Source organism: Microtus oregoni, unplaced genomic scaffold (genome assembly GCF_018167655.1).
Source record: "Microtus oregoni isolate MIOR12 unplaced genomic scaffold, Mior012 000023F_ref0000262, whole genome shotgun sequence".
NCBI classification, from domain to species: domain Eukaryota; kingdom Metazoa; phylum Chordata; class Mammalia; order Rodentia; family Cricetidae; genus Microtus; species Microtus oregoni.
In genome coordinates this window covers 24994556-25006732 of record NW_024543082.1, presented here as the reverse complement: position 1 = coordinate 25006732, position 12177 = coordinate 24994556, and the positions used below count along the sequence as shown (strand labels likewise).

At 41.6% G+C, this 12177-nt stretch overlaps 1 protein-coding gene across 1 annotated transcript in view; it reads left to right on the top strand.

Moving 5' to 3' along the window:
* Positions 1 to 11124, top strand: part of Tmem39a (transmembrane protein 39A) — a 28504-nt gene extending 17380 nt beyond the window's left edge. The window contains exons 5-9 of the mRNA XM_041673429.1: positions 798 to 952; positions 5086 to 5428; positions 6195 to 6382; positions 8034 to 8154; positions 10842 to 11124. Coding sequence (XP_041529363.1) covers positions 798 to 952; positions 5086 to 5428; positions 6195 to 6382; positions 8034 to 8154; positions 10842 to 11075 — 1041 coding nt within the window. The 3' untranslated portion in view covers positions 11076 to 11124. The remainder of the gene's footprint in view (positions 1 to 797; positions 953 to 5085; positions 5429 to 6194; positions 6383 to 8033; positions 8155 to 10841) is intronic.
* The last annotated feature ends 1053 nt before the right edge of the window (positions 11125 to 12177 follow it).

Below are 12177 nucleotides of genomic sequence, written 5' to 3'. Positions count from 1 at the left end.
AAACCAAAAAAAAAAAAAAAAAAAAAAAAAGAAGGCATATTTGAGCAACTGGGGTAAAAAATCAAATGTGATAATTCATTGTTTCCATGTGTGCAGAAGTTTAAAAAAATTTAAAAAGAAATCACAAAAATTGATTATGGAACTTTAGTAGTTTATAAAATACTCACCCAGCAAAAAGTTCAGAAGTAAAGATTTAAAAAAGAACTATTGAGGCCCTTGTTGTCTGGTAGGACATTAGGAGAGAAGAGTCAGCGCTTCTCCATCTTTTGTTTCTTCTTTTTCATGGCACTGTTGAACCTAATTTAGCCAGGTGGCCTTGGGCTTGTCCAGGCGGATTTTAAACTTGTGACCTTCCTGCCTCAGCCTCCGCATAGCGGGGGCTCCGGGCCTTGCCCAGCACCTTCCATCTTGTTTGTACATAAAAATCCCATAGGTTGTTGAAATACAGATTCCTTGGTTCAGAATCTTGTTGCATATTTCTGGACAAGAAAGTTGTTAGGTATTGATGCATTTAATAAGCAGCTGGTGGTGTTCTGATGACCGATTCTGGGCCAGGGATAAGCAAGTGATAGTTGTGCAGACTTATGGGATGTCCACATGAGGGGTATGCAGTAAAAGAAGGAAGTAACAGTGCCTAGAGAAGTCTGAATTTCCAACTGTTAGGAAGGTAGGTGTGGGTGGGGCAAGTTTTACTTTTTTGCGTTTAGTTTTCTCTAAATCCCAGCTCTTACTCTGAGGCACTGAGTAGCTGGTGTACAAATGTATACAAGTTTCTTTCCGTGCTTCCACACTTGCAGGCCACTAAGGCAGGTGCAGCATCCATGATTCACTACACGGCTCTGATACTGGCCCGCCTGGTGCTACTTACTCTGTGTGGATGGGTGCTTTGCTGGACCCTGGTTAATCTTTTCCGAAGCCATTCAGTCCTCAATCTCCTCTTCCTTGGATATCCGTGAGTATTTCAGTTTTAAATTTTATTGGCAAATCTTCAGAAGTTATTTGAGTTATGCAAATGACATAATGGAGGGGAAAATAAGATTCTTCATACATAAAGTAAGAATGTAGAAAATTGGAAAGCTAGTAGATATAATTTGTTTTCTTAATTTTTTTATGGTTTACTTATCTTTATTTTATGTGCATTGTTGTGAAGGTGTCAGATTCCCTGGAACTAGATTTTCAGACAGTTGTGAGCTGCCATGTGGGTGCTGGGAATTGAACCCGGGTCCTCTGGAAGAACAGTCCGTGCTCTTAACCGCTGAACCATTTCTCCAGCCTATAATTTATTTTCTAAACTAGGGTAGTTGGGGAAGCAGGTATAAACCAAGAGCATTCTGGGGAAACCGAGATACGTGGCTATCCTCCCGGTGGAGAATTAATTTCAATAAGCACTGTTCACCTAGTAAAGGTCTGTAGTTTAAGAGGAATGCGATCATCAAGATGGCTAGCAGACTTTTTAATTTAAATGGCTTGCTGCAAAGCATGGTAGCTCGTGGCTTTAATCTCAGTACTTGGAAGGCAAGGCTGGTGAATCTCTTGAGTTCAAGACTAGCCAGGGCTACATGATGAGACATTGCTTCACTCTGCCCCCTCCAAAAGCTTATTTATTCTCTACATCCCACACAATAGTAATAAACATGTAATATGGACAAATCTTGGGTTTAAATATATTTACCTTTTTTATGTTTTGAAACTTGTATAATCTACCTTTTATATAAGCATTAATTAAAAAGGCATGAGAAATTTAAAATACTGAGTATTGGAACCACCACGTCTTTTCCATTTATTCAGAAGGTTTTTTTTTTTTTAAAGCCACCCTCATTTCTTCCCTTCGGTTTTCAGTGGATTCTTCGTAAATCAGTCCAAGTCTGACAACTGTGGCTCTTAACCATGCCCTGAATCTGCCCATTCCCAGCACTTGAAAGGTGGAGGCAGGAGGAGCATCAGTTCAGGGTCATCCTGAACTACATAGCTTGAGACTCAAATTTCAAGTGTGTTGTCGCTCCCTTTAACGTCCTTCCTTGCCGGGCCCGAGAGATGGCTTAATGATTAAGAGCACTGGCTGCTCTCCCAGAGGATCCTGTTTCGGTTCCCAGAACCTACCTGGTGGTGGCTCATAACCATCTATAGTTCCAGTTTCAGGCAATCTATTTTGTTGTTGGTTTTGATTTTGGTTTTTTGAGACAGGGTTTCTCTGTACTTTGGAGCCTGTCCTGGAACTATCTCTTGTAGCCCAGGCTGGCCTCGAACTCACAGAGGTCCGCCTGCCTCTGCCTCCCCGAGTGCTGGTATTAAAGGCGTGCGTCACTACTGGCCAGCTATTGTTTGTGATTTTTGAGACAGGGTTTCTCTGTGGAACATCCCTGGCTGTCCCGGAACCCTGTAGACCAGGTTGCTCTCAAACTCCCAGAGATCTGCCTGCCTCTGCCTCCTGAGTGCTGGGATTAAAGGTGTGCACCACCACCGCCCGTCTTCAGGCAATCTTGGCACTCTTTTCTGACTCCACAGGCATCAGGTACTCAGGTGGTTCTCATATATACATGCAGGCAAGTACACAGACATCCTTAAAAATGCTTTGCTGAATCCCTTAATTTACAGAGTCCTCTGTGGTCTGATGTTCTCTTCTGCTTCCTCTCATCTTACCCTCAGTCAGTTATTTGCTGCCATAGGACTTCACCACATGACATATCACCATGATAGATATTTATTGCATGGGTGTTGAGGTTAGCTGGGAATCGGGGGCCTCTCCGGAACTATCTGCCTGGGTTCATCTACAGATTTGGGATTAACTGGCCACTATAATGCTACTCTATGTTCCCCATGTCTCATCCTCTATCAGGCTAGTCTGGGTATGATTACATGAGTTTGGCAGAGTATCAAGAGAGAGTATATCAAGAGAGTGTGATAGGGGTTAGTCACTTTACCCACAGGATGAAGCCAAGCAGTCACATAGGAAGTGTGATTTAACAAGGAAGACTGAAGAATTGGGGTCCCCATCACACTTTATTGTACATTTAACCTCTTGTTTTGTTGAGTTTAGTTTTTGAGACAGGATTTCTTGTGTAACTCTTGACTGTCTTGGAACTCACTCTATAGACCAGGCTGAACTCAAACTCAGCAATCCTCCTGCTTCTGCCTCCCAATTACTGGAATTAAAAGCTTGTACCACCACTACCTGGTATGTTTCAGCAACATCAAATTTAGTGAAACATATAGCTTTCATAGTTTAGAATGATTTTTTTTATTTGTTTTTGTTTGAGACAGGGTCTCACTGTGTGGCCTAGAATGTACTATGTCGCCAAGGTTGACCTCAGACTTTTGGCAGGATACTTGTTTGATGGTTCCAAGTGCACAGGGGATTTTTCTACCTGCTTCTTGTGCTTCTTAACACCATCCCACCCTCTCAAGGGCATCTTCACAGTGGGTCCTGGAGCTATCCCAAACCGTTCTCTCAATCAGTAAATACCTCATCCTTTTCCTTCCATAGAAAATTATGAACAGGGGCTGGCGAGATGGCTCAGCGGTTGGGAGCATTGCATGCTCTTCCAAAGGTCCCAAGTTCAATTCCCAGCAACCACATGGTGGCTCACAACCATCTGTAATGAGGTCTGGTGCCCTCTTCTGGCATGTGGGCATACACGCAGACAGAATACTGTATACATAATAAATAAATAAATAAATAAATAAATAAATAAATAAATTTTTTTTTTAAAAAGCTAGTTCTAGGACAGCTAGGACTGTTATAACACAGAGAAACCCTGTCTCGAAAAACCAACAAAATAAAATGCTTTAGGAATCAATAGTTAGAGTAAGTCTAAAATATTCACATGGATGGTTGGGAGGTGTACACAGCTCAAGGTAGGTTTTTGTTAATGTGTGCATTAAACATAAAGCATTAGCATTAAGCCCTGAGTTTAATCTCCAGGATCAAAAGAAAAATTCTCAATATTCTCAAAAAAATTAGTTCTTTAACCAAATACTACTGTGTGTAGAAATTTATTGTACTTGTAACCTTTTCGTTAATTTACCAAATATTTTATGTGAGACTTTTATTTCATCAGCTATTTTAGGCACCAAGGTTATCAGTGAATTAACCAGACTTAAATTGTTTTGTAGAGTTTAAATTGGTAACGTGGGAAAGTAATCCAAGAAAATAATACCATCCCCAAATAATATATCTATTAAATGCACAGGAAGTAGTAAAGTCTTATGAAAAATAATAAGGAAATGAGTCAGTATTATGGGACTCCACGTGGTTTTGTTATGTTTTGTCCCTGCCCCAATAAGGTACTTGACAGGCCAGCTCCTCTACCCGTGTGCACTGTGCACACAGCCTTCTCTGAACAGTGCATCTAGCAGCCGTGGCCCCCACTTCAATCAGCTTCATATCCATCCCTCTCTGAGCCGGTGTGTGGCTGAGCAGCCGGGAATAAACAAGTGGCCTCCTACCACAGGTGTGGAATAGGTTTCTTCTCCCCTAACAATTACCAGATTTACACAGTTTCTTTTCAAATATATTCCCAACAAAGAATGCAAAGACTGAGCTGACCTTAAATTGTTGGGGTAGATAAACATTAAGTCACAGTCCTGAAGTGGATTTTGGGGGGAAATCTTCTATTATATTATGCAAATGCATAATTTTGACTATATAATTAGAATCAGATGCATTATGGGAAGGGATGTACATAGTAGCAAAATGATTATATGGCATAATCTATCAACCAAAAGAGAGATCGCCCTCATTGCAATCCTGAGTAACTAAAGTCACCCTCCCTGAACCCCAGAAAAGAAGCCCTGAAGAGTAATCTGGGCCTTGGGCATCTGTGTGAGCCTTTATTTCAGTTCTTTGAGTAGGAGTCCAAGAACCTGGCAACACCCAGCTCAGACCCTGACCCCTGGCAGTCACCGTATAGAAAAGCTGCATTCTGGAAAACTGTTCACTCAGTAAAAATGATCGTTTCTAGGTGTTTTTATGTAGTGTCATTGGGCATAAAAGGCATTATTCTACAGTGCATACATACTGCTCCATGATGTGGTTACGTGATGTGTGAGAGTCGTCTCATTTTCCTGTTCCCTCTTGTGTTACAGGTTTGGTGTTTATGTTCCTCTCTGCTGTTTCCACCAAGACAGCAGAGCCCATCTTCTTCTCACAGACTATGTGGTTCAGCACCAGGCAGTCGAGGAAGGTGCTTCCAATGTGGGCAGTTTGGCCAAATCCAAAGATTTCCTCTCCTTGTTGCTGGAGTCGCTGAAAGAACAGTTTAATAATGCCACACCCATCCCCACCCACAGCTGCCCCCTATCTCCCGATCTCATTCGCAATGAAGTAGAATGCTTGAAAGCAGATTTCAACCACAGAATCAAGGAAGTTCTCTTCAACTCCCTCTTCAGTGCCTACTACGTTGCATTTCTCCCGCTGTGCTTTGTGAAGGTAAGCAGGTGGCCTGTTCTCTGGACTCCCTGGATTTGTGTGTCAATTACATAAGCTGGGTATTTCTTGTTTAATTCCCCTTTTCTCTGTCTCCCCTTTGGCAGCCTGGATGGTGGAGTTCGGCTGCATCTGGAGTGCACTAATACCGCTCCTGGTTGGCGGATAGGTATTTCCATATATGTGATGCACCCCATAGTAGCTCCCCCCTTTCTTCCTTCCTTCCTTTTTTCTTTGCTTTTCTTTTTTAATTTTTTTTAAAAGTTTCTGGGAAAAATAAAGAGTGAACTTACAATAGAATCGTTACATAGCAGCTTAAGAGAACCAAGATTTCAATGAAATTTAGCCTGCTGTGGTTGATATTAACAGGGTCATCTTGAATTTAACCTAACCTCTATCTAAAATCAATTTATTTCAATAGAAAAGATAAATGATCTGGATATCACATGGGGCCCAAAGCTTTTGGGATGTTGTAGTGTCCTCCTCTCCCCATCAGAAGCACGCTGCAGCTGGACTGGCCCTTCAGACGCACTCGGGTCTTCCAGGAGAAAACACATAGAACATAATTGTCTCCCTCCCAGCCCTAACTCGCACAGCCAGAAAGTCAGGTTGATTTTGGAGGACTCTGCTCCTGAAGTTTCTGCACGGACAGCAGGACAACCAGTGCATGTTGACTCAGTGGCATTTGTCTGCAGGGCGTATGTCCACACCCTTCCCTGCCTCAGTTCACTGCCAGTGCATGGATCGCTTCTCTTATGGTCTCTTCCAGAGTACCCAGTATTACGACATGCGCTGGTCATGTGAGCACCTCATTATGGTGTGGATCAATGCTTTTGTCATGCTTACCACGCAGCTGCTGCCATCCAAATACTGTGATTTGCTACATAAATCAGCTGCTCACCTGGGCAAGTGGCAGAAGTTGGAACATGGGTTCTACAGCAATGCTCCACAGCACATGTGAGTAGGTTAGAGGGTAACCGTGTAACATTTCTCTTCATGATACTGGTCATGTTTATATGCTTTGTGTGTCATTCTCGTCCTCGCTTTAAACGTTTGTTTTTTATTTATGTGTGTGCTTGTCATCATACTAAAAAGAATACAGGGCATTAACTCATTTCTACCACCGTCACCAGCTCCTCGAATGGGTCCACATTTCAGCTGCCCAGCCACTCCAGAGTGCATTATACTCTGGATTTTCCTTTCAGTCTTTACCTTTTGCCCAAATGCAAGCATATTTGGGAATATATGTGTATGTATGTCTTTTAACTGTAAGACATGAGGTTTGTCTTCTCATCTCCATTGCTGCAGCTGTGTAGCTTGAATTTGCTGCTTTCGACTTTTCTAATAAGTACAAATCTGGTCTAGTAATTTTTCTTGCCTATATTTCTTTCTTTTTCTTCCTAATCTCTGTACTGTTTGTCTCCCTGTCTCTGACTGTGTGCCTTTACTAGTCGTTTCTGTGCATGGTTCAGAATGCCTAACTTCCAAATGCTTTTCTTCTGTCAGTTCTGAGCACACTCTCGTAACCGTCTCTCAGGCCTGGGCCATCTTCAAACATGGACCCTCTTCGCTTTCCTCCCTTTTATAATTTAAGTATTCCGCAAATTTCATCTACCAGTTTCCCTCTCATGAAATGGGACAGATTGAGGTGACCTTCCTTCCCCTCTCCCCCCCCTCAGAGTTCTCCCTTCAATTATCTGCCTTGATGTCTGATACAGATTAGCACAGGCCTTCAAGCCCAGGATCTGAAAGAAACCTGAATGTGGGCAAAGGACAGATTTCAGTAACAGTTGAAAGTCCAGTCCTAGTACTGTACATCTTCAGGCTACTGGTGGCCATGAGGTGTATCATCACCTTAATGCTGGTAAGTGTGAGCAAGGCCGGTGGAATGTGTTCTCAACTGGGAACACTTCAGGGTGCTAGAATAATTTTTATTTTTAACATATCTAAACTGCTGTCCCAGTTCTTATCCTAGGAGACTAACATTTCCAAAATCAGGAAGTGATAAATTAACTTAGATTTAAGTGAAAAAAAAGTTTAATTTGAAGATTTTCATCCTTCTGCAACTCCATTACATTGATTCTGGAAAGAAACAAGTTTTCCTTCCCTAATTTCTTTTCCTTAGAGAAACCTCTGTAGAAATGAACCAAGAAGATGGTAAAGAGAAATGTCTGTGTACTAGTACCATGTGTTCTGTGTTCTGCTGGATAGCTGCTCCCATCTGTGAGGCATTTGAGTTGTGTGATTGGCAAACAGATCCTGTATGGGGTGTGGTGCAGCAAATGCCTTCTTGCTGCTGTTGTCACCGGCTTTCACGTCTCGTTTGTGTCCTCTCCTGCTCACTCTCCCACGCCTGTAAGTCCTTCAACACTGAGTCAACTGTATCACTCGGTAGTTTCTCTGTACTGTATAACAATGAAGTAAGTCATCGTAACAAATCCTTTCTAACTCCTAAGAGCTTGGCTATGGAATTACTGTATGTGTGTTCAGAATTCAGGCAGATGAAGCCTTGAATGCTTAATCTGATTTCCATAGAAATATAGCTGGCCTTTCAAAACACTGTCCCCCAATTCTCAGTGTTCTAATATTGCATTTCTTTCTCCCATAGTTGGTCAGAAAACACAATATGGCCTCAAGGGGTGCTGGTGCGGCACAGCAGATGTCTATATAGAGCCATGGGACCTTACAACGTGGCAGTGCCTTCAGATGTATCCCATGCCCGCTTTTATGCAAGTACCACTTACTTATTTCTCAAGAGTAAACATAAAAGTGTTAGGAGGCCACTCTGTATGTAAGCATCTAGCACAGTATGTAATACACTACAGGAAGTTGATACTGGCCCTTGACCTTGAGAAATGTCTTTGGAAAGGCAGCCTGAAGTCCACATATCATTGCTCAAAATAAGGCAATTATGTGATTTCCTCTTTCACTTCATAGTTTAATTTGGTAGTGGTGTGGTTTGGGGTATCCTTCAGATATGTTGTATATGAGCCTGGCATGGTGGCATATTGTATTCCCAGCACTTGGGAGGTGGATGCAGGAGGATCAAGAACTCAAGGTCAGTCTTGTCTGTATTGACCCTGTCCAAGAATTAACGAGATCTGTGCATTAAAGTTAAAGTACTATTTAATGCAGTAATAATGGCGTCTTTTGAAGTGTTTACCTGAGTTTGAAAGAAAGTTAAAAAAGTTAAAATTGAAGAGGAAAAAGCAGTAGGCTCTTATTAATTCAGCTCCTATCCCATTTGAACTCAGCCTTGAGCCGTGCTCTAATTGAGCGTTTTTTTTTTTTTTTTTAGAACTCCAGCTCTAGGAGTCAGAAGTCTCTGCTTCTAAAGAAAGGGCGGGGACTGACCAGGGTTGGTGGGGGAAATGGATACGCAGAGGTGTGTGGTGTAGTGCCTTTGAATTCTGTTAGGAAATGGAGGTTTTAGTTTTTAAAAGTTTTTTCCCTCCCAGTTCCTTGTAAGAGCACCACAGACTTTCTGGTTATGGAGGCTTTTGACCTCTGAGGACTAACATTAGGGCAAGAACCCTGGAAATAGCTGTGGGAGAGAAGAGCTTGAGCAGGGTGAGGGCCTTGAGAAGGAGACAACAGCCTTTCCTCTACTTGTGGGATTGCCTTAAGATGAGGAGTGGATCATGTCACAGCTCCATAAGCTTTGATTTCTCCATAAGTATTTAATTCAGCCAGTGCAGTCTTGGCATATTTGGGAATGAATTATTTTGACCAGTGCTGTCCCTTAAGCTATACTAATTAGATATCTTATTATAATTTTTTGTTTATGTTGGACAGCTGGAAATCCAAGCCAAATTCATATAAGAAAGATGAACTAATTGCTGGTTTTGTACAACCAAATAGGTAAATCACTACTTCTCAAAAGTGATCCCAGGGCTACCTAAATTGTCATGTTTGTGACAATGATGGGGCCTCTTTTCTAGACTTCTGAATCAGAATCCCTGGAGGAGCCCAGGAATTTAGAACAGTTTTGTCTAAAGTAAGAACATTCAAATTTATATAAACCGCTCTGTGTACGTAGAAGGCAGCTCACACCAGAAATCCTATCCTTTGGGAAAGTAGAGGCAGAAGGATCAGAGTTTCAAGGCCAGCCTTTGGCTACAGTGTGAAAAATCCCCAATAAATCAAACCTAATAAAACCTGTCCATTAGCAGTAGCTGTTACACTTTAAAACCTTTATGACCTGATCAGTTTCTAGGTTACTAGACTTTGCTGTAGAATTTGAAATGGGTTTTTTTTTATGCTAACAAAGGGAAATGACTATTCTTAATCTTTCTACAACAGTAATTCTGAGCCATTTTATACATGGAGTTACTGAATATGTTAATATGATTCAAGTTCAAGACTTCCTTTCCCCTGAAGACTGCCCAGAGAAGCCAAGTGTCCTTGAGAGCAGCCAAGGCAATTTAACTTCCATCCACATTAGTTGTTTTTAGATGGCATACCAGTATAGACCACGTCTGTCTTCATTTGAATGTAGGGCTCTGTGGGTTCATGTTAGGTTGCAATCTGTGTCTCCATATTCAGAGTACCTTTTTAAATAAACTAGGATTAGCCCCTTAGAGTAAAAAATCTGATGAGGGAAAATAAGAAGTCCCGTTTTTAGCATGGCTCTGATGCCTGTTCAGTTCCCATTTTTCTTCTTTGTTTGCCTTTTCGAACTTGATTTTTCCATATTGGGGGAAGGAAAACATGCTCAGCAGAAGTATACGAGGTAGAGGGTTTCAGTCAGTGATCATAGTTGGCAAATGGTTTAAGGGAAGATTACGACACTGTTGTAGCTTGGCGAGGTGGCACGTACCTGTAATCCCGCACTCACAAGGCAAAGGGGAGATGATTGCCAGTGTCAGCTGGCTTGGGCTACATAGGAAACCCTGCAGAATTTAAGAAGCTGTCATACTGATAATTCAATTTGTAATAGTTTTCTCTTTCCCCAGACTTGCCTAATATTGGTATTTATGCCTTACATTAGACCCTAAAATCCTAAGCTAAGAATGATTAACAGTACATTTTTGAGTAGTTATATTGCTACTACATTGCAATTTTAATTTTTGAGTCTGGTACAAATTCTAAAGTATTTCCATGTGGTCTTTTTACCAATCTGGCCTTAGATAAATATGCTTTGGAATGTCTTAGATAAAATAACATCATGATACCATGTTAGAAAAAAATCATATTGGGCATAGTAGTTTCTTACATTTTAGAGGCATTGCAATAAAATTTATTTCATAGTTGATGAGGGAAAAGGAGAAAGGTTTCAGATCTCAGAAATGGTTCGACACTGAATATGCAGATGTGCTTGATATTGGGTATGTGAACTTAGAACTATGAAGCAGTTTTAGGAAAATGAATTCAGTAATTTCAGTTTTCCCATGATACAACATTTTGTTTCCTACAGTTCCTGTTTCATCGCCCGTTAAGGCTGCTGAACCTGCTCATCTTCATTGAGGGCAGTGTCGTCTTCTACCAGCTCTATTCCTTGCTGCGGTCAGAGAAGTGGAACCACACACTCTCCATGGCGCTCATCCTTTTCTGCAACTACTATGTTCTGTTTAAGCTCCTCCGGGACAGAATCGTCTTAGGCAGGGCGTACTCCTACCCCCTCAACAGTTACGAACTCAAGGCAAATTAAGCTGCCTCTCAACTCGAGGGAGAACTCAGATAAAAATATTTTCATACGATCTATTTTTTTTCTTGCGATTTTTATAAATATTTAAGATATTTTATATTTTGTATACTATTATGTTTTGAAAGTTGGGAAGGGCAAGGGATATTAAATGTATCCATAAACAAGGTGATGTTATCTTTCATGTGTTAGCATATTTGAATATTATACATGAGAGGTCGCCCTTTCAGTAAAAGATTAACCTGTTTGTCTGGCTCTGGAGTAACATTCACCTAGAAACATGTCTTGCATATCTCTTGACATGGTGTCTTAGGTGTGTCTGTTTTCTCTCCAGTCTTTCCTTAGCTTTAGCTCCTCCCCTGGCCCTAGTAATTGCTGTAGAAAAAAGAGATGGATGGAGTTGCCTTCTAGCACCCAGTGCCCTCTAATTTACATGCTAATAGTGCTGGGGTAATTTCAGCAAACTGGGTTCAAATCTTGGGTCAGGTGCTCTTTGTTGCCTACTGGGAGGAGACCGTCCTAAGCTCGTCTTCGCTGACCTGTCCTTGTGATACTTCTGATTCATTTCACCTGGTGTTCTGGGGTTTGCTGTCACTTTCATGGCTTTTGCTTCCAAAGATTTTCATTTTACTTTTAGTTATATATGTAATAGTGCTTTTCAAAGACAGGAAGTGTATAGTGTGCCCACGTTCATGAAGAAGATGTGAAGCTGGATCCCAGGGAGAGGATGAGTGGAAACGTGGGTCTCTAGAGTGTGTGGGAGATTGAAAACCCTCAACCAGTGGGGAGGATGGGCAAGCCCTCGGCAGAAATAGCCTTAGTGCAGTCTCGCTGCTACCTCTTTATAGTAGCACTGTGCTTGGAGTTCTCGGGAAGGAAAAATAGGAGAAGTTGCTGCTCTGTCCTCAGAATTTGACCTGTACCTAAAATTGGTGTTTTAAATTTCATACTCAAAGGCTGCAGATCAGCTCTGCGGCACTGTGCTTGTTTCATATGCACGGGGCTCTTCGTTCCTCAGCATTGCAAAGAGAAATAAATTCCATACTTTAGAACCTTCATATTTGTGCATTAGCCCTTTAGGACACCACTGTCCTTGCTATAAATTCCA